At 48.7% G+C, this 23,357-nt stretch overlaps 1 protein-coding gene across 1 annotated transcript in view; it reads right to left on the bottom strand.

Annotated features, from left to right (window-relative positions):
• The window catches only part of LOC144730076 (voltage-dependent L-type calcium channel subunit alpha-1D-like), a 209,374-nt gene that overhangs the window by 125,449 nt on the left and 60,568 nt on the right, over positions 1-23,357 (bottom strand). The window contains exon 3 of the mRNA XM_078610602.1: positions 5,533-5,672. Coding sequence (XP_078466728.1) covers positions 5,533-5,672 — 140 coding nt within the window. The remainder of the gene's footprint in view (positions 1-5,532; positions 5,673-23,357) is intronic.

Raw genomic sequence — 23,357 nt, 5'->3', positions numbered from 1 at the left:
AGTAATTTGCAAGAAATTGTAAATAACCAATTGTTACACGCACAAATTGACTTGCGTCTCATCAGCATAATCATTTATTTCACTGCTAAAATCAATGATATATCCAAATATACATCGCTTGTCAGTCTAAACCTCAATTTGTTTTCTTCTCTGCAGAGTGATATTCCAAAGCTGCATATACACAGGAATGCTTTCGTAAACTGTGATAAATATTTGTAATTATTGACTATCGCTGGTGTCAACGTAATACAAGAAAAACACAAATCCATTAAAAATTAATACATCCTCATAAATAAACATATGCCTATGTGGGTGCTGTTGATTTGGTTCAAGGGGTGAAAATTATTGAGATGTCAACATATTTTCCAAATGCTTATGAACTGCTTGCTCAGTGGTCCTGCAGGGCATACACTTAGCATAATGCTTCCACATTTGCCATGCAACAGGGAGCTGAAGCCGTATAAATTTCAGCGGCAGGTTATGCGTTCTGCTGGATTTAATCGGCAAAAGCCAAACTGATTTCTCGTTCAAAATATGCACTGAGGCAGCGGTCATCTCCCGTCGACAGCCCTGAACAAATGGTGTAAATACCTCATTCCTATGACAGGGGCAAGTCTATCCAGAGGACAACCCCTGTTGACATCTGCACAAAGCTGTTCCTATTTTATCGACTGTGGAGGCAAATAGGCTTAATAATCACTGAAGATTCAGGACGTAACCTACGCCGCCGCGCTTATGTGCTGATAGGAGACGGGACAAATTGCAATGCAAGGAAATGGATTTTTAGCTCGAGTGGTGAAGATCGTGTCTATTTATTGCGGTCGCATTATGTCCCTGACTCTAAAAAACGCTCGCCTTAAGCAACGCAACGAGGCATTCCTCCCCACGTGCACAAGATTTGTTTTTGTCGCGCGTGAATAGATGCGAACGCAGAGATTAGGTTGCACCGTTGCCGTGTCATTTCATCAAGAGTCTCATAATAGGGCTGATAAAAATGGACTTAATTTGTGTGCAATAACACGTAAAGACTTTGTTCCCATGAAATGCAGCATCATGGCAGAATGGCGATTAAAAGACAGGCCGGAGGTTCCACTGAAGGTGCAAATTAAGAACGTGTAATTATCAAAAACAAATTTAGCGCTCGTTTTTTCAAATTCCAAATGGGTGCCCTGAACCTCGTAAAGATAATTAATATTGACATTCAGTTATTTTATGGCAAAGAATCCAAAGCCTGCTTATGAATTAAAAAAAAACACACCGAACAATGACAGGTTCATCATTAACGCAGAGTGGTACGTATTCGTTATAAAAACATCATGATTTCACTGTTTTACTTCGTATACAGTATGCCGTTAAGTCCTATTCACAGACGACCGGTTTTCTCTCCTCTGAAATGGCTCAAAATAATGGAACAGGAATATTTTGGGGGAAAAAACAGGACGGCATTATTTCCTAAGCCGTCACCAATTTAATCACCCCTCTGCCTGCTTCCTCCCTGGCTTTCCGCAGCATTAAATTATCTCAATTCGTCACATGGAAAATGACGGTGACGTGGCAGGTGAAGACCCACACAAGGCCTATCAAACAGCCATTAGCCGGGGGGCGGCGTGGTCAAGACAGCGATGATTGGGTAATCGCCGAGGTCAGGGTAGGCCCGGGGGCCCAACGTGACCCGTGGAAAGCGTCGGAAACGGCTCGCCACACGCACCAGAGGCCTGGCGTGCATCTTCGCCGCTGCCTCCGCCACGTGCGTCGTGCTGGCTCGTGTGGGTCGACACTCGGAGCTGGATTGCATGGGGTGTGTGCGCGCGCGAAAAAAAGTCAGGAGCCATAGCGGTTGCGAGACTGCGTCTCTATTTTTTTTGTTCGTGGAATACTGCGTTGGCAGTGGTGTGCAACGAACAAAAAAAAACTCGACACGTCCATCAACAACACGCCCTACAGTGCAAAAAAATATATAAAAGGGGACACTTCTGGCAACGGCCCTTCTTTAGAGCAGAGATCTCTCCGCCGCTATGAGGAAGAGCCATTTCCTGGAAAATCACCCATTATATAATTTCACCTCTTTAGGGCACTGTTATTGGCGAAGGTGTTGAGTTTTCTGTCACGAGTGTGTGCGAAGATCAATGTGGATCCGGCCGCGAGGAACAACCAAGCGTCCTGGGTGAAGCGGATTGAGATGAATGCATCCAAGCACGTGGCGCGCCGCTCGAATGTCCGCTATCATTTGCTGTCCGGGCCTACGGTTCCTGACCTGTGCCGCACACTGCACCGCGTCCTGAGACGCCAGCTGCGTTTGGAAGGGGAAGTTTCGCACGTAGAACGCCGGACCACGCGATTCGAGTTCAAAAATCGCGATTGGGGATGGATTCGATGAATCATCCCTCTGGGGCAGAGGTCGCAAACGGGTTTTGATTCCTTACCCGTACCCGGCCGCACCAGGGTTGCAAACGGGTACCCGTACCCAGCCGTACCCGGCCGGGTACGGGTAGGGTACAGGTATCGGGTACCTGATTGCGACCTCTGGGATGAAGCCATGTTGCAGGCGCGGGTGGGTTGATTCTAGGAACTTGAATTGTGAGAAGAGACAAGACGTTGGGAAATGAGTGACAAACAGTTACTCACCAGTGACTCACGGCCTACCCGTTCCCGTACCCGGCCGCACCAGGGTCGCAAACAGGTACCCGTACCTGGCCGGGTACGGGTAGCCGGGTATCGGGTAGGGTACGGGTATCGGGTACCCGGTTGCGACCTCTGCTCTAGGGTAGAAGAGGCGAATTTCACCCTGTAGGATTTCATGAATGTCCATGCTAACAATCAGACTGGCTCCCGCCATGTACATTTTAGGAATGTTATATTGTTAGGTGTTTTCGGTAAAGTCACGTACGTGAAAATTTTAAATTAAAATTAATAAAAGTAAAATTAAATAAAAATCACGACGTTTCGGAGGCAACACAAGGTTCCGTCTTCAGGTGATACAGCAATCGTGCTGTGACGGTTCCACCTGAAGACGGAAGCTTGTGTTGCCTCCGAAACGTCGTGATTTTTATTTTATTTTACTTTTATTAATTTCAATTTTAATTTTTCACCTATGTGACTTTACCGGAAAAAACTTAAGAATATGAATCTTTGCAGTCACGAAAGCTTCAAATCTACAATTTTAGGAATGCCCATAAACATTCGTGGTTTCCGTGCACATTTGAGTGGGGAAATAATTAAAATTAAGGCAATCATTATATATTATTGATGTAGTGCTCCACACCTGCATGCCAAGTTAACGGGAGGTGTTGAAACAGATTTGACACTGAAAGCGCACACATGTGCTAAAAGGAAAATGCATTAGCACGTCCTAATTTTATGATTATTTTATGCTTGCTTACCCAAGACACCTCGCGCGCTCATTTCGTTTAAGGTCCTTAATTAATCCCAAGAGTTATTTGGGGTAGGTCATTTCTTTCAAGCTCGGCAAATTTGGACCGCGACGCCGGCACGCAATGGCCTGCTCTCGTCAATGGCTTCAAGGGGTCTTTAACGTCCAAAGCGAAGCGGACGTCGCGCGGATGTTTTACCGTCGAATGCGCGCTGCGATTCGAACCGTGAACCCCCGAGAGCGCACGGCACACGCGTCACGACCCCACACCGAGCGCCCAGCAACATGAACGCGCGTGGACCTGGAAATACTTCACTCGAGGCGGTGGCGCCGCACAGGCTTGGGTGCCCAAGGCGATATTGAATTCTACAGTGGTGGGCATTCTACAGAGTCGGAGTGTTACAAAAGAACAAAGGCAAAAGCTTTTGGCTTCATCTAAGACGCGCTCCGTGCTCCTCTCCCAGCGCATCGATGCAATTTATCGTTATAAATAAAATGTGCAAACAAACACGAATGCACCGTGAAAAAATGTGGTTGCATCGAGATGCGCCAGCTCAACCCTCTCGTCCGTAACTTTCACAGCCCCCACCGCCGCCCCCTCCCCCCCCCCCCGCCTCATCAGTGGTCCCTGTGAGCTAACAACGCACGCGCCTCGCCGTGCGAGATGGCGGTCACATCGGCAGGCTTCGTAAATTGACCGCTGCGTTGCGCCGGCGACCGGCAATTTTGGAGGCGAAGGGATTGCTGATGCGTGCCGCAGATTAGCGACACTCCGCCCTCCTCGCTGAGATGGGAGGCGACGCTGGGAGATGGACAGCGACTTGGTGCATAAACCCAACTCGAGAGGCGGTTGGCTACGTGTACGGTGCAAAAGAGACCCTGGTTACCGCCCTCATACTCGTTGGTGTTTCTGCGGATACCTTGATTAGCTCACCTCGCAAAGACACATTCTCATTAAATGGGTCAAACATTCTGAACGCAGGAGACCCTGCTCAAAAGTGGTCGTGTGTGAGCTTTCTTTGGTAATTAAATGATGATTTAAAAAAATACTCTGTAAATTGCTCATGTAAACATAGTTAATGAATAATGATGGGAACTAATTAAATAACTGTTGCTAAATAGACAGTAGATAATAGGCTTCCAACCGCGCATCGATCCATTGATTAAAACATAATCTTGCACTCATGATACTTGCGTTGGTTTCTGCGTGTACGACAATAGATTATTGTCAATTAGAATACATGTTGTACTTAATTGGTTCACATGACCCCTGCAGCCACTAGAGGTGCTACACTTACAACAACAACAACAGTAAAATACATTCTTAAAATCGAATCATGATCCTGAGAATATTGACCATTCATAGAATCTTGAGAGGGTAAATCATTTATTTGTCTTGCTTACAACACTTTTGGTGGAAGGACCTCACAATCGAGAGCTCTAGAAAGCCCCTCTAGCGGATACTTGGCCTACTCTTCCACGCTGGCAACACATCGTGCAAGAGTTGGGATCACAAAGACAAATATCCCCCATAAAGACGAAACAGGCTGTTGGGGCAAGTGCTGTTTGCGAGCACCTATGAAGGGGGGTTGGGTGGCCAACACAACGCCCGACCACCTTTCTCTCCCCAGTGGAGGTTTACACACCGCACCAGGTACTCATTTGAGGTCGAGTCCACCTAGGGGAGGCCTAGGACGCGTTCAGATAATCGTCACTCGTGTTGACCGCGAACGGGAATCGAACCCGGCGGCCCGGGTTCGGAGCGGGCCGCTCACTTACCGCTATGCCACCGCTCCCCACCGAGGTGGGCGTAACCACACTTCACCGCACACCATGTGACCTGCCGATTGATTCACCGTGCCGTACCCATGAACACTGCTTGGTGGACAGAGATGGGGGCAGGGATTTAAGAAACTTGCGCCGTTATATTAACTGCTGCACAGGGGAGATGAAATCGAACGGTCTTCCTCTGTGTTATTACAATTCCAGTGCACTTAACCGTTACACCACGGCAACAGTGTGTTTGAAATCTGGTGTCATCAGCACGCACTGATGGCGTTTGTTGTAACTGGACATCTGCGAAAAAGAGCTTCATAGCTCCTCGGATTTCTCCAAGGATGAATAAATAATTCAGACTCCGACACACGAACGTGCATTCTTACCCCACGATGACGATGACGAAGTCGAGCAGGTTCCACCCGTTGCGGATGTAGGAGCTGGGATGCATGACGAGCCCGTACGCCAAAATCTTCAGGAACGTTTCGATTGTGAAAATAATTAGAAACGCATATTCCACTTTTTCCTGCGGGAAAAAAAAAAGAGAAACGCATCAAAGCGTTCGTCAGTAATTCTCTCCGACGCTTATGAATGATGTCCGACGTTTCGCTCCACAGGCTGGGAGGTTCTTTAGCACGTGGAGCAATAATATGAATCTGCCGTGTAAACATGACACCCCCTCTATCCATATCCAAGGGCACGAAGAGCATCTTGTCCTTGAGACAAAGTAAGCAGTCTGACATGCTGATGAGTCCCAAAACGCGTGCTGTCACAGTATGTAGTTGCATCAACTTGATCAAAGATGCAAATGTGTCAAGTGTGATGACAGCATTTGAAAACTAGGATTTTTGGGGAGGTTTTTTTTTTTTCCCAGCGATGAAGGACAGGCAGCTTCCCACTTAATTAGGCGCACATTCCCAATACTGCGTGCATTATCAACAAAAACAACGTTCGTCGATTTGCCATTCCTTGCCATGACTGTGAATGGATTTCTGGTGGGTTAGTCCGTGTTACCATGCTGACCCTGTTAAGCAGGAGGAAAATAATAACACAAGGCACAGCACAGACAAAGCAAATGTGTGTGAGTGGATTAAACCGTTGCTGTCCGCTAATATCCAGTCCCTGTCACTCCACTGCTGAATGGAAGGTCTCTCTAATGCAGTGTCAGTCATGGGGAGGGTGTTTGGTTATATTCCCCTCATCTGATCAGTACTGGTTGCTGAAGTGAGGGGCCACGAGCGGGTCCGGATATCAATCGGCGCTAATGTTGGCCTTCGTTAGGGAATCGAACTTAGGTTGCCCAGGTTCGTACCCGCAATGTGCCGACCGCTACACCGCAACTCTTCCATCCACCGCCACCCATCAGCTGTTTAATATTCCGTAAGCGCCGGTGCGAGAGTGTGGGTAATTGCAGGGGAGTTGGTCACAAAAACAAAATACATCTCCAACGCCTGCAGATATGTAATCTGTGAGCCTCATTTGGAAGATGAATATGCGAGCAACGTGTTTCAGTTCAATCAGAGGCACGAGGAGTGAGGATGCAGATCTTTACACAGAGGCCGAAAGCGATGCTACAACAGCGCCTCATTATTACAGATCGTTGATAATGGTGGATTGATGCACTGAAGTGGCCTAATATGTCAACTCTGCGATGTTTCCAAGGGTAATATACTAATTACAGAGCATTTGATTCAGCAATATAATTAATGACCTGTACCCTTTAGCTCTCGTTAGTGTAACCACTGTACCTTGCCCCACTGTATTATCCTACAATGTTTGGTGAATTTCTATCCTATATGTTGATAAAGAATCTCGTTTTTTAAAAATATAGCTTGTACTCAATTTTCAAACCGTCATAGGATTATTTGGCTCATGGTTCGGAGGATTGAGCCGGCATTGAAGAGATAGTGGGATCTAATCTGGTTTCTCAAGGGCAGCGAGTTAATGGTATCAGCCTAGTCACTAATTACGTCACAATTACAAATGTGTTTCTTTTCCCAATGAATTTCACCTCCGAGAAATAACAAAAAAATATTAGTTTGAATGCAATGCTACAACCGTCCGTCTGCACGCAGGGCATGTGGGTAAGCACGCTTCGTAAGCGTGTGATTAAGCAATCTCGCTCAAAGTTGATCTTAGAAGCAGGTCCTGTGATACCACGTTTCACGGGCCATTCTTCAACGTGTGGGTGATGAGAGTTCCAAAGGGAAAGATCTTCGTCGCATCACACGAAGCCAATAACACAACAGGAACAACATTTGGAAAAGACCAAAAACATACACACTTTAGATCGTCTTGATATTGATCACAGTATTATACGTACGACAGAGTGGACAGGTGGTGGGTGGCACGCTGTGAGTCCAGAGAACCCGAGTTTGATTCCCGATCACAGCTGATTTCAGTGTCGAGTCATCACTAAACCGTCCCCTGGCCTTCCTTCACGAACCCACACGGACCAGCGCGGTGAAGTATGGTAAAGCAACCAGCGCGGTGAAGTATGGTAAATCAACCAGCGTGGTGAAGTATGGTAAAGCAACCAGCGCGGTGAAGTATGGTAAATCAACCAGCGTGGTGAAGTGTGGTGAAGTATGGTAAAGCAACCAGCGCGGTGAAGTATGGTAAATCAACCAGCGTGGTGAAGTATGGTAAAGCAACCAGCACGGTGAAGTATGGTAAAGCAACCAGCGCGGTGAAGTATGCTAAAGAAACCAGCGCGGTGAAGTATGGTAAAGCAACCAGCGCGGTGAAGTATGGTACAGCAACCAGCGCGGTGAAGTATGGTAAAGCAACCAGCGCGGTGAAGTATGGTAAAGCAACCAGCGCGGTGAAGTATGGTAAAGCAACCAGCGCGGTGAAGTATGCTAAAGAAACCAGCGCGGTGAAGTATGGTAAAGCAACCAGCGCGGTGAAGTATGGTAAAGCAACCAGCGCGGTGAAGTATGGTACAGCAACCAGCGCGGTGAAGTATGCTAAAGAAACCAGCGTGGTGAAGTATGGTAAAGCAACCAGCGCGGTGAAGTATGGTACAGCAACCAGCGCGGTGAAGTATGGTAAAGCAACCAGCGCGGTGAAGTATGGTAAAGCAACCAGCGCGGTGAAGTATGGTAAAGCAACCAGCGCGGTGAAGTATGCTAAAGAAACCAGCGCGGTGAAGTATGGTAAAGCAACCAGCGCGGTGAAGTATGGTAAAGCAACCAGCGCGGTGAAGTATGGTACAGCAACCAGCGCGGTGAAGTATGGTAAAGCAACCAGCGCGGTGAAGTATGGTACAGCAACCAGCGTGGCCGACACGCCACGAGGATGCCTTCATTCCTCGGTGGATTCACAAAGGGCTCGACAATAAATTACGAACATACTTTTCACTTGACATGCCACGGTGTCAATTGACACAAACACCCCCCGAATAGCCTTAACAGACTGATGGGGCAAGTGCTGTTAGCGAGCACCTATGAAGGCAAGCCTCTGCACACCCTCACGATTAAGTACAACATTAAAAAAAAATACGCCCGATGGTCGATCCCACAAAACGGAGGCCAAGCGAACACCCGAGTCTTATCGACGACGGTTAAATGCGATCCGTCGTGCTTTTAAGAGGGTAAAATGAGGAGAGAGGATTTGGTGGTGGGGTGCATCTCGAACGAATTCCTCATCGGCCACGGGGAACTCAACTCCGAATCTCGCCGCCGATGCATCCCGAGTCACGAGACGCGGACACGTAAAAGACGTTAGCAACCCAAATAAGTATAACCCGTAAAAACAAAGTTTTTCACTATAAATCCTTTATATGCGTGGCGGCTAGAGTCCTCTCGTCCTCTGGCTTGAGATGGCTGCCACCTATGGGTCAGATGATTGCATTGCACCATTAAGCAATTGGTAATTAAATATAATATTTTTGTCCTAAAAAGTGTAACATTTTGGAAAAAATTTTCACGAACATTAATTGTCACGCACAACGAGTCTGTGTGGAAAATGTCAGCTCGATTGGATCACGGAAAGTGGGTTAAAAAACGACCGAAAGATTTGCACGGTCCTAAGCAAGCAAGCGAACTTAATATAAAGGATTTAAAAAAACAAAGCGAAAGAAATCCTCACGCAGTAGCCGACAGTGAAGCGATGGGTTCGCGTTGAGTCACTTGCGCGAGACTCGCAACCCCCCCCCTCCACCCTGACGCTGCCGTGAATCGGCGCAAGTTTGCAGCGGTGGAAGGCGTGGCCGTCGTGATGGGGGTGGGGGGCGTTGGGGTGTGCGTGATGTGCTGCGTCTTGAAGAAATTAAGGTGGGGATCGCGTGACATATATATAGGGGTCCTTTTGCTGTGTGGTAGGGCTGAACGATTAATCGAATACTAATCGAAATCGCAATTTGAAACAATGCGGTTAGCAAATCGCGTCGATTTGAAAAGTCCTGTTACTTTCTTGTTGGAATTTGTAACTTTTTATTATTATTATAAGTTAATTTATTTAGCTTAACAATTGTTCTATGTTTGATTGTTCTGTTTCAATTCAAACATTTTAATAAATACATGTTGGAAGCAATTCATATCTTTGAAGTTCTCATCCTTGCATTAGAATATATAGAGCAGTTCATATTTTGACGGTATCATGTGGTAATGCTGCATCACATGTCTTAAATCTATTACACAGTGAATATGGAACTGAAGCTTGACTTTTAAAAATGTAATCGCAAATCAAATCGCAATCGCAAAATCTGTCAGAAAAACCGCAATTAGATATTTTCCCCAAATCGTTCAGCCCTACTCTGTCGGCAGTTCAGTGCACAACACCCGTTCTTAGGCGGGAAGCGCACGTTCGCACAGCGGTACGTGCGCACAGCGGTACGTGCGCACAGCGGTACGTGCGCACAGCGGTACGTGCGCACAGCGGTACGTGCGCACAGCGGTACGTGCGCACAGTGGTACGTGGAAGTTTGTGCCACACAAAGGCAACGATCGTCCCGTGTAGCCTTAACAGACTGTTGGGGCAAGTGTCGTTAGCGAGCACCTATGAAGGCCGGTACGGCGCACGAGGGGGTGGGTGTCCAGCACCACGCCCGGCCGCCTTTGTCTCCCCAGTGGCGATGTTTACACACCGCAACCAGGTACTCGTTTGAGGCCGAGTCGACCTCGCGCAGGAGGCCCAGCACCGGGTCGCCGGGTTCGTAGCGCAGCGTAGCACTAACACGCACCACACCTGCAGCCGCGCGCGGTCATGGCAAGTTCACCGTGCCCCTTGTCGCGGTGTTAAGTGTAATGCCCTGTAAACACACCGTGGCCGACGATCGCACCGAGGTATATCATGCGGCAGAGAAACGGCGACGGAGGTTTCCCGGCTGCTGGGATTTTGCGTTCGAAGGCTGGTTACCCACCTAATCCCATGGTGATTTTGCGTTCTAAGGATGGTGACCCCCACCCAGTCCCGTGGTGATTTTGCGTTCGAAGACTGATGACCCACCCAGTCCCATGGTGATTTTGCGTTCGAAGGATGGTGACCCACCCAGTCCCGTGGTGATTTTGCGTTCGAAGACTGATGACCCACCCAGTCCCATGGTAATTTTGCGTTCGAAGGATGGTGACCCACCCAGTCCCATGGTGATTTTGCGTTCGAAGACTGATGACCCATCCAGTCCCATGGTGATTTTGCATTCGAAGGCTGGTGACCCACCCAGTCCCGTGGTGATTTTGCGTTCGAAGACTGATGACCCACCCAGTCCCATGGCGATTTTGCGTTCGAAGACTGATGACCCATCCAGTCCCATGGTGATTTTGCGTTCGAAGGATGGTGACCCACCCAGTCCTGTGGTGATTTTGCGTTCGAAGGCTGGTGACCCACCCAGTCCCGTGGTGATTTTGCGTTCGAAGACTGATGACCCATCCAGTCCCATGGTGATTTTGCGTTCGAAGGATGGTGACCCACCCAGTCCCGTGGTGATTTTGCGTTCGAAGGATGGTGACCCACCCAGTCCCGTGGTGATTTTGCATTCGAAGGCTGGTGACCCACCCAGTCCCGTGGTGATTTTGCGTTCGAAGGATGGTGACCCACCCAGTCCCATGGTGATTTTGCATTCGAAGGCTGGTGACCCACCCAGTCCCATGGTGATTTTGCGTTCGAAGGATGGTGACCCATCCAGTCCCATGGTGATTTTGCGTTCGAAGGATGGTGACCCACCCAGTCCCGTGGTGATTTTGCGTTCGAAGGATGGTGACCCACCCAGTCCCGTGGTGATTTTGCGTTCGAAGGATGGTGACCCACCCAGTCCCGTGGTGATTTTGCGTTCGAAGGATGGTGACCCACCCAGTCCCGTGGTGATTTTGCATTCGAAGGCTGGTGACCCACCCAGTCCCATGGTGATTTTGCGTTCGAAGGATGGTGACCCACCCAGTCCCGTGGTGATTTTGCATTCGAAGGCTGGTGACCCACCCAGTCCCGTGGTGATTTTGCGTTTGAAGGATGGTGACCCACCCAGTCCCGTGGTGATTTTGCGTTCGAAGGATGGTGACCCACCCAGTCCCGTGGTGATTTTGCGGAATGGGGCTGGAGATGGCTGAAATAACTTGTAAAATGTTACAACGTAAAAAAACTGCAAAAAATGTAAAATAAAGTTGTGCGTTTTGCAGACTTTCTCGTATACTAACACATAGGAGGCTCAGAGCTGGAGCCAAATGCACGATGGACAAGATATTATATCACCATTAATTCTGCTTAGTGCTTAACAACATTTGTTTACAGTTTGTTTAATACCAACGGTGTCGTGCCCCCGCTTCCTTTAAAATGCTACAGGGCAGGGATCGCCTAAAAACTATTCGCAGCCAACGCGATTTCTCTCTTGCAATCCTCCCTATTCCACGAGTTCTTCCCGTCTCTCGCTGCACTTCCAAGCATGCGCGCCTCTCCGTGGCCCCTCGTGCATTTGTGAGCCTTTGCTTTGTTTTTATTCCTTTGCCAGGGTTCAATGCGTCTTACGAATACGTTTTGCCGGTGATGTACACCGATTCCGTCGACTGACAGGGAACAAAAGTAAGTGGGCTTGGGCAGGGCACGTGGCTGGAAGGGTTGACGGTCGGTGGTCAAGGTCGACGTTGGAGTGACAGCCTAATTGAGGGGGGAACAGGCTACCCAAGAGGATGTCACGCGGTGGCCTGGCGCGATGAAACCAAACGTTGCGTCGCAAGATCGTGAGAGATGGCGAGGGCTCGGGCAGAGACCTTTATCCAGCAGTAGATGTATCACGTTCGACTGTTAGGCGTCGGTCGTATAGCAGACACAAGCCGCTCATCATCCTCTCTGATCCTGTAGCAGGAGACACTGAAAATAGCATTTGGTGGACCCAAGCGTCTGTCGCATCAACGGCCCAAAAGCTATCATCGCCCTTCCTGAGCGCGGTAAATTAACGCAAGTCTCGCCTGCATCACCGTGAATCCCTGCTGATTTCCAGAACGTGGGTAGGGCTGGTGACGGAAAGGAAGTGTGTGATGAGCAGAAGCTGTGCATTGCCATTTTCTGACTCGTTACCAAACGCAGGCGAAATCGTGCGGAGCCTTGAGCACCGGGGGAATTGTGTAAGGCCGTACTTTAGAATCTGATTGGTCCTGTTTAAAAAATATATAGAAAAATGTTGATGTATTTTAGGTTATTAGTGCTTATTCCGAACTCTCGCAGAACAACACAACCTCGTGCCTTAGAGAACAGCCCACGGAAATACATGTTTACGAAACTATTTCAGAGATCCCTTCATCTGTACCTTTTTTTTAAATCTACACAGTACCAGGCATAATTTGTTGCACATTCTGCCGCAGAGAAATAATCGATAAACGGGCAGTCAAACTGATGTTTGTCATTCTCTAAAGTGGAATGTATCCTCATCGAGTGAAAACACGTCTTTCTTTCAGGATAAAGATGTATCTTATTACATTTATTGGTGATCAAGGGGCTATGCAAGAGGACCCCCGGATTAATCACAGGTGGCTGATGGCTGCATTCAAACCCTGGATTATTTTTGGGAGAGGGGGGGGCAGGGGCAGGTCAGCGCTCTGACCTCTGAGCCACACGGCCACCTCGGAATGTCAGGTGACAGTGAGGGGATTGGTTGGCGCTGTGGGAAGTCACCCTCCAACCTCAGGTGGGTGGCGATGGCTAATATTGCACCACGCAGAGAGCACAGCGGATAAAGTCGGTGTACTCTGAGGAGTAATCGTCCAAGCACTATTAATGATACGATTACTGCGGCCGTTATCAATCACAATAATTAGAACTAGAGCGAGCTCTCCGTTTTCTGCGTTCGCCTGGAGGGAATGAAATGTGCCCGATGTTTGTCCCAGTGTCAGCCAAGACTGCTGGTGGGGGGAGCGGAGGATGAACAAAAACCCAGCCAGAGGAAGTCAAAATAAATCCCCGGCAGCGTGTAGTTGTGAGAAGCGGCAATTGCGAATGTCGGGTTATGCATCGCCATACTCTAGAAGAGAAAATATATAAATCTCCTTAAAATGGTTTATCTTTACCCAATGTTTACCCGATTGTGCTATTGGTGGTGCCGTGACACGAGATCAAATCATTGTCGGAGCATGTTTTTGTTTGCATGCTCACCACAAGTACGTGTGGTTAATGCAGACTTGATGCCTTGCAAAAGATATCCATCTGGTGTTTGAACATCTTAACACCTAAATTTCGATTTAAAGCTTTCGTGACTTCAGGGATTCATATTCTTGTTTCTTTTGGTAAAGTCACGTAGAAGGGAAATAATAAAAATAAAACAATAAAATTCTTGCAATAAAAGTTGCTTGCTGTGGTTTTCACACCTGATGACGATTGCTTGTGTTGCAATCGAAACGTCGTGATAATTTTATTGTTTTATTGTTTTAGTTTTTAAATGTTATTATTTCCCTTCTACGTGACTTTTACTGAAAGAACCAATAATATCTTAACACCTGTTTTGTTGCCAGAAAGGGTAAAACCTATTCTTATTTTTCACGCGACTAAGTATCCGTTTTGATCTTTGGCCGAGCACAGCCCGACCCTTTATTCTTAGAAAACGTCCCACGGAAGCAGATCTCACAGAGCTACCTCCGAGATCCTTTTCAAGTGACATCTGTTAAAAACACAGCAGGGTGCGGGCACTTTTTTTTTTACCTACACGACCCTGGCCACTGAGAGAGGAGGATCAACGCCGCTCGCTGTGCTTGAGCACCCCAGTTTAACTGTGGGATTTGAACTCAGCATTGCAACAGTGCCGCGTGGACCTCGAGCCACGCGGCCACCCTCGGGATCGCTCGCTCACTCACTCTCGACACCCAACCACACGCGCGCAGCAGACCCAATGGGCGGGGCGTCCAAGCCAGAACTCAGACCGGTGCACGCCGGGCGTTTTACGCGTTCAATAAATGTTTTAAACGTATCGTTAATGTTTGGCAAATTAATCCTCGGCGGTATAGCAATTGTCATTTGCTGAACACGTGAGAAACCTGGACATGTAAAAGGATGCAAATGTGACCATTTCTCAATTATGATTCAGGGCTCGAGCTCAAATAAATTAGTTCGCCAAAGAATCCTACGACAACCGCCCACGCAGTTCCATCCGTCTGCCTGCTCCCTCCCGCTCCACTCGAACCAAAAAAAACAAAACCCATCGCGCAAAATTACCCCACTCTTGTGCACCGCCACTGTGTGCAACAACGCTAAAGTTTGCAATTGCACAACTCGGCGGCGATGCCAATCGAATCGGGCTCAACGGACGTCGTCGATTTGACGTTGGCGCAGGGCGACGGGTGCCCCACGGCCCCGTCAGACCGCATCGTGGACCACGTGACCGCCCGCATATTGCACCGCGCGGCTGCAACGCACGCGCACGCACACGCAGGGCAAAATCCTTGCTATGGTAAGACAAAGATTCCCCACCCACCTTCCCCCCCCCCCGTATAGGCTGATCAAACGTTTGGGGCAAGTGCTGTTAGCGAGCACCTATTAAGGCTGGCACGGTACGCGAGGGGGTGGTTGGCCAGCAGCACGCCCGAGCGCCTTTGTCTCCCAGCGGTGATGTTTATACACCGCACCAGGTACTCGCTTGATGGGGATAAATGGGAGTTAACGCGCGCACGCACATGTACACACAGTTCTCTGCGCGCGTTGTTCGGGGCAAGTGCTGTCAGCAAGCACTTATAAAGGCAAGCACGGCCCGGCCACTTTTGTCTCCCCAGTGACGGTGCTTACACATCGCACCAGGTACTAATTTGAGGCTGAGTCGACCTAGGGGAGGAGGCCCAGGACCGGTTCAGATAATCGTCACTGGTTGTTGTCCCTGAGCGGGAATTGAGCTCGGGACCCGCTGGGTCCGATCCGCGCAGGGCGCTAACCGCTCGCCAACAGCTCCCCACGCACAAAGATCCCCCCTATAGCTTGAACAGACTGTTGGGGCAAGGTGTTATTTTAGCGAGCACACACGCAAGCGCTGCACACACGCACGTTCATTCACAGCCACTCTGCACGCATACTCTGCACACACGCACTGCGCACACACTGCACACACGCACACTGCACACGCACACTGCACATACTCTGCACGCACACTGAACCCACACACTCTCTGCACACACCATCTCTACACACACACACTCTACACACACACACTCTGCACACACACTCTCTACACACACACACTCTGCACACACACTCTCTACACACACACACTCTGCACACATACTCTGCACACACACACACACACTCTGCACACACACACACTCGGCACACACACTCTGCACACACACACACACACTGTGCACACACACACTATCTGCACACACACTCTGCACACACACACTCTGCACACACTCTACACACACACTCTGCACACACACTCACTGCACCCACACACTCTGCACACACTGCACACACACACTATCTGCACACACTGCACACACACACACTATCTGCACACACGCACACACTGCACACACACACACTATCTGCACACACACACACGCTGCACCCACACACTCTGCACACACTGCACACGCACACACTCTGCACACACACACACTCGGCACACACACACACTCTGCACACACACACACACACTGTGCACACACACACTATCTGCACACACACTCTGCACACACTCACTCTGCACACACACACTCTGCACACACTCTACACACACACTCTGCACACACACTCACTGCACCCACACACTCTGCACACACTGCACACACACACTATCTGCACACACGCACACACTGCACACACACTATCTGCACACACACACACGCTGCACCCACACACTCTGCACACACACACTCTACACACACACTCTGCACACACACTCACTGCACCCACACACTCTGCACACACTGCACACACACACTATCTGCACACACACACTATCTGCACACACACACACGCTGCACCCACGCACTCTGCACACACTGCACACACTGCACACACACACACAATATCTGCACACACACACTCACTGCACACACCCACTATCTGCACACACACACTCACTGCACACACACACTCACTGCACACACACACTATCTGCACACACGCACACACTGCACACACACTATCTGCACACACACACACGCTGCACACACGCGTGCGGCAGTTTGCGCGAGGATTACACGCGGCGAGGAGGGGGGCATCAGCGCTATTGCGCCCCCACTGAGCAAATCCGCGCTAACGCGCGCACCTTGACCCAGTTCTCGGGGACGTGGGCCAAGGAAGCCGCCTCCTGCGGTGGTGCCATCAAAGCCCCCCCCACCCCCCCAGGTCGTCGCTTCGTGTGTGTGTGTGTCCCCTCGCTCCCCCCCCCCCTGCAACACGCACGGCGTGTCCGCCGGCGTTTCGGGTGAAAGGGCTCGCGGTGACCTAATGTTTGCCGCGAGCACGACGTATTCATTGCTTGGTATTTCTCTCTCTCTCTCCCGCATATTTCTGTTTGTGTGCGGTTCCCCCCACATCACCATCGCCACCACCACCTCCTCCTCCTCCCCCAGTGGACTAAAATCGGCTTACGTGCAAATACCCTGCAGAGCCCCGTGGCTGTGGCTGCAGCCTCGAAATCTGTCCCCGTCCCCCCACTATTTCCCCTGCGTCCTTGTTGTACAGTGTGCGTGTCGAGTTTGTGATTTTTATTTTTTAATATTGTTGCTGAGAACGCTGAGCGGTCACTTTGTGTCGTCCTTCCCCCCACCTCCTCCTCTCCTCCCCCCACCACCGTGGTCGTGGCCGATGTCGAGCAGAATTGTTCGAAACGAAAAGCAATGTCCAATTTGTTTGTCTTAGACGCCGCTTGGAGCGAAGTAGAACAGAGAGCGGTTGGGTTGTCGTCGTGAGTTCTGGGCACGAGATGCGTCGATTTCACTTAAAGTCCTGGCTCTGACAATTTCCATACCTGTCCACCCCTTAAATCAGTGCCATCACAAGGGAGAAAGACAAACAGACAATCACCAATGCTACTCACCACTAGTGCACTCACCACGACACTCACCACTACATATTTGTCAACCCCTTATCAGTGCTTAGCTTATTACAGACCAATTCAGACCTTATTGGTCACCCCGTGGCCCTAATAAATGGCAAAGTTCATCCCACAAAGTCCCATCACAAGGGAGAAACACAAACAAGTAAGCAAAATAAAAATTCAAAACCAAAAAAATGTATGTTTTTATAATTGGTGTCAATGATGCTACTTATCCTGCTACTGTCTGTAATCTTGCGTGCTGATGCTGTTGCTTGCTTGATATGTGGACGCACACGCTGATGTTGTAAATGTACAACAAAAACATAAAATTATGAAGGTTTAAAAATATACGTTTTTATTTGGCCTGATCATTATTTTTTCCCGTATTGAAACGGCTGTACGCCGTGGAGAGCTGAAAACTCAATTTCCCTGTGCAAGAATACGGGGTAAACCGTATGGGTTGACAGCTATGCAATTTGTGTTCGCCTATTATTGCTCATTATTTTTGAGATACGATTTTATTTGGATGTACGATACTGTATACGTTCATCGCAGTTGTATAATTATATTGTAAGATATGAAATGGGTGTTTATTTTACAGAAATGTAAAATAGTTATACTTATCCTTCAACAAAAAATCAACACGACGTGCAACTTTTGGTGAACCATCACCAAAACCAAATGCTAATTGCGCCTTCAAATATGAATAACTTATTTTGCAACCCATGACGATCTGAAGGGGACTGGGAGAGAGCTAAATTAAACACTGCTTAGGGGCCGTCCATAAATGACGTCACACACCTAGGGGGGGGGTCAGACATTTGTGACGATGTGTGACGAGGGGGGGGGGGGGTTTGAGAAATGTGACGTCACATCAAAATGCGCAACTTTAAATAAATATAGACAACACGTTCTACTGAATAAAATAGACTTTTTAATAAATGTTTTCTCCTACAACATCATAGTGCAGCGGCACATTAAATACGCACTACAATGACAATAGTTTAAAGCGATTTGAAGCATGTTTTATTTTGGGGGGGGGGCAGAGCTTTGTGACGTCATATTTGAGGGGGGGTCTGACTTTTTGTGACGCCGTGTGACGATGGGGGGGGGGTCAAAAATCGTCAAAAATCGCGTGACGTCATTTATGGACGACCCCTTACCAGCCACGAATGAAACCGTTACCCAAAAGTATATTTTGTTCATAATAAAAGGTGTGTTTGGGTTATATCACGTAAATATATAAATGTGTCGTTAAACCCACCACCACCCGACACAGCCAACTAGTAAGGTTTGTCGCCTAAACAGAACGTGCCAATTCGTCACTAGTACAGCACTAACCAGTGTGTTGGACAGCAAAGCCACAACATTTACAATCTGAGTACGACGTTTCGCCAGTAATTACAACCAGCTTCATCAGGCGACAGCCAGATTACGCGATTTAACCCCAAAAGAACCCCCTGTATTATGGATGATACTGGTCGCGAAAGCCTCTTTTGGCGCGCAGCTTAAATTTCTTTGTCTCCACACGGATGGCTCGCGAGGGGCTATTCCGCAATATTCATACTTGAAAAGAAATGCATGAACTCATCGATAGATCATTGGTCGGACGGCTGACACCCGTGCAGGCCCAACTGTAGCCCCACGTGAACAAGCAAGCGGGTGTGTGTCTGTGTGTCTGTGTGGGGGGGAGGGTGGGGGGGTGCGAGCTGGGATCAGCATTTAAAAGGGGTTTATGTATTTTTCACTGACGTGCTGACCTATACTGTAGCAATCCCTCGCCCGGGGGAGTCGTGTAGGGCAGAAGTGACAACAGCGACCGTTACACGCAAATTAAAGGACCCTCACACTCGTCTCGAGACACGGGGCTATACGGGGGGCGGAATAATTCACTGCCCCCCACCCCCACCAGCTTCTCACCCCCAACCTGCATCCTCCTCTTCCCATCCCAACCGCTGCCCCCAAGAATCAGAGCAAATTGTCACTACGCGCTACTCTATTTGATGCAATAATCGAGATTTCCCGCACATCGCCGGTGATGTGAACCCCACCCATTACATAGCACACGTGCGTGCGTGTGTGTGCGTACACGGATGTACGGCGCTTTGACAAACGACTGCTGGGCGAGGGCCGTGTGGCTCGTGAGGGTTATTTGACCATACTTCACCACGAACTGCCGGTGCGAATTGGTAAAGGCAGGAAGCGTAAGACGCGACAGCATAGAAATATCGTCCAAGCGTAGATGTTGCTGCGCTGCGCTTTGCCCACTCCCAACGTTGCCTCCCAGGCCGATAACAACCGACCATGTACTGTGGTTACACATACAAGCACTATCCAGGATCGATTCTGCTTAGCGTTCGAGATCTGATGAGATGTGTTCGTCCTTACCCCGCACCTGCGATTAGCACGGGTGGCTACGTACGGTGCGAAAGACGTTGTGGATACAATTATGTGTGATTTGATCATCGGTACGTCTCAAATAGATGCTTTGGGAAACGCCAATCGAAGCGTGCATGCAATCGTGACGTTTAGCAATCGATAATAATCGATATTAATCGATATTAATAATCGATATACATCAAATTAATCCGTTACAACGGTTGCGAACGACTATAAACCCACAGTGCTGTCAAACCGTGGGACAGTTTGGAACCGTGAACAAACAAGGTTCACGTCAATCGTTGTACATGTTGATCGCTTTCATTAGAACAGCTGAATAAATCGTGGCGCACGTGGCAAGTTGTGTTACTCTCGGATCACGGCGCAGTGCAATATTACAGTGAAATGGATTTGAACTGATTGCACCGGCAAAGCCTATACATAAAATTAAATTCCAAGGGGCTGCACGCATGGCAAGCACTGTGTATACGCGATAATATAATGGCGTGCCTTTTGGTATTTTACACGAAGATGTCATATAATGGCAGTTTGGAGCCCGCCTCAATACACGTTCTCTCTTGCTTTCGTATCTCGAAATTAGCTTCACTCCGTCTTCTTTGTTTTTCCTCCCGTTGGCCTCCGGTATTGATCTTAGTGCTTTACAAAACCTCGATTACCCAGTGGAAAGGAGCCCTCTAAACGTAATTTACTATTCTATCACCAGAAAGGATTACTTAAATTCGACTACATTTCCTTCTTGTATGCTTAGTCATAAAACTGTGCGTTTGTACATATGAACGGAATAATCATCGTTATCATCGCCAGCCATGACCTATCCACTGCTGAATGAAGTCTTTCCCAAGCCAACGTCATCCTTCACAGTTTTGCTCCTGCACACGAGCCGATTTCATCGCTCCGCGCCAGCAGCCGACACCCTCCCGGGAGTGCTTCCCTCCTTTGGCTGCAACTCCATCGTTGGGTCTCGACCACTGGACATCATCCCTTAGCGTACGCAATATTCTTTGGCGCGTGTCGTGACGGGTACGGCAAGATCCAACCGTGTCCGTCCAGCTGCATTGGCTTCCTGGCTGATCTCGTCAAGGAGGGTAGACCATCACACGAACTCCTCTCGCAGCAGCGGCTTTTGGCTGACCATCCAACAAAGACGGTCACTGCATCGCGCGCTCTCAGATGCGTTTCTGCGGCCGTCTGGAACGCTCTTCCTTCCGATATCAGGAAGCCACTGGAGCTATGCACTTTGAAGTCTAGATTGAAAACGTATTTCTAGACAAATGCTTTTTGTATTTAGTTTGGTGTCCTTCCCTTGCGCCTCCTATTGGCACGGTTGGCTACGTATGGTGCAAAAAAAGTTAAACATGCGCGTACAAAATCACGTGCCCAGCCCAAGCCCAGTTTTCCTTAACAGTCAAAAGGCACGAGAATAGGTCAGCACAACAGGGCAATTTTGGATTTAGAGAGCATCGGAATGGAAATGCGTCTCATGAGGCTGTGCGGAACACGTGGACGTGACCATTACAGAGGAAATTGAGGTTATATATATCCTTGTTTGTTAACAATTTTGTTGTTCGAGAGGGACTGTCCGTCATAGGCAAAAAAGAATGAGGAATTATTTAAGTCTGGACTCATAAATAAGCAACTCGTCAAACATGCTGAATATTGCCTCTGCCATAAATTGGTCAAAGTTCAAATGATACTGGAGACTGGCAGGTAGGCATGCTGAATCGGATAAATTGGACAGAAAACACGCGAACGGAGGGGGACATGGAGACCTCGGTACAGGATGTTGTTGTCACAGCCAGCTCTGAAACGCCTTGGCGTGACGGTGCACGGTCACAAACAACTGACGTGGGCCCTAAAACACGAATCTTGGAAATGTATAACCGAGGACGTGCACGATTTTTATTACTTCATAAGGAATATTATGAATGTTTTAGTGAGCTCTGCGTACACACCGCCACGATAATCAATACTTTTGTACTGAACAGGCACTTCATATAGAATTTCAACGGGTTGTAAGAGGCGAACACTTTGAGACGAATAAAAGCCACACATTTGACGTGGTTTTATCACACGGAGACAAGTAACACCAACGTATTTTTTCAACTATATTTATACAAGTGCAGTGGGTTCAATCGAGGCGCACACTTGAACTTGGAGGCAACACGATTGTTTCCGCTAACATCACAGTAACTCTTAACAACGACAGAGGGTGGTGAACCACTGCTCCTATACTGACTATATACACTTGGGGGGAGATGGCTATTTACACACTGGATGGGACAACTCCTAAATCGGACCAGGACAGCCAACACGCTGCCCGGTCCACATGCGCGAAGACCGGAGACCAAATACCACGAGGACGGAAGTTTATTCCCAGAGATGAATTTAAATTTTTTACCTATGTGACTTTACCGAAAAAAACCTAAGAATATGAATACTTGCAGTCACGAAAGCTTCAAATCTAGAATGAACAACCTGGATTCCCACCGGGACTCGGCTTTTATCCGCTGCGGCGTGGCCAGGCCCCGCCCTTGACCACGCCCCTTTTCCAGATCCTTCTCGACGGCTCAGGACCCACATCACGTGTTCCTCTCACTTCCTCCCTGGTCCTCGTTACCACCTCATCCGGTCACGTGCCCCCTCGGGTTTACTCAGCCTCTTTCCATGGTATGCTCACTCAGGTGCAAGGGAGAGGCTCCGCGTATACAGTACCACTCACACGGACACTGTCGCCATACTAAAGTGCCATCATCAACGACACTACACAAGTTCAATACGGATGAAAAGGCAGAGGGCAACATAGTCCACTCTACTGGAAGCCAAGGTGGAACCATTAGTCCTACCTGTCACACTACCACTGCCAAGTCAGAGTGATTTCCTGCTCAAATAAGCATTGAGGCTGTGTTCATCTCTTGTTCGCAGCCCCAAGACGGTGGTGGAAATTCCACATTCCTATGGCACGGGCGAGTTTATCTAAAGGACAACTCACTGTTGACCTCCCCACAAAGTTGGTTACCCATTTTCCTCGACCCCCCGCAAAGATCATTGGGGTTGAGTCAATTTCAAAACAAGATTTGCACTCTCGCGACCTTCCGTTGCCCGCCGCGTGCTAAGACTGCTGAGAGCCACCTGGATGTTTTTAACCAGAGCGCCGATTATCCACGACCCTGAATCGATCTGCAAAAACGCATTTCATGGATTCATCCCATTTTCCATCCCACACACTCAGATAAAAGGGGCCAACTCAGAATTGGTCGCCGCAGGAGCTGAATTAATCTCGTTATCCGTGGCTTTTTTTGCGGATAACAGGAGCATTGGGAGAAGTCACCGCAGCTGATAATTTCGTCCAATTAGCAT

Source organism: Lampetra planeri, chromosome 34, assembly GCF_965212315.1.
Source record: "Lampetra planeri chromosome 34, kcLamPlan1.2.h2, whole genome shotgun sequence".
Lineage (NCBI taxonomy): Eukaryota > Metazoa > Chordata > Hyperoartia > Petromyzontiformes > Petromyzontidae > Lampetra > Lampetra planeri.
The sequence above is the reverse complement of the archived record's forward strand: the minus strand, read 5'-3'. Positions and strand labels throughout refer to the sequence as shown.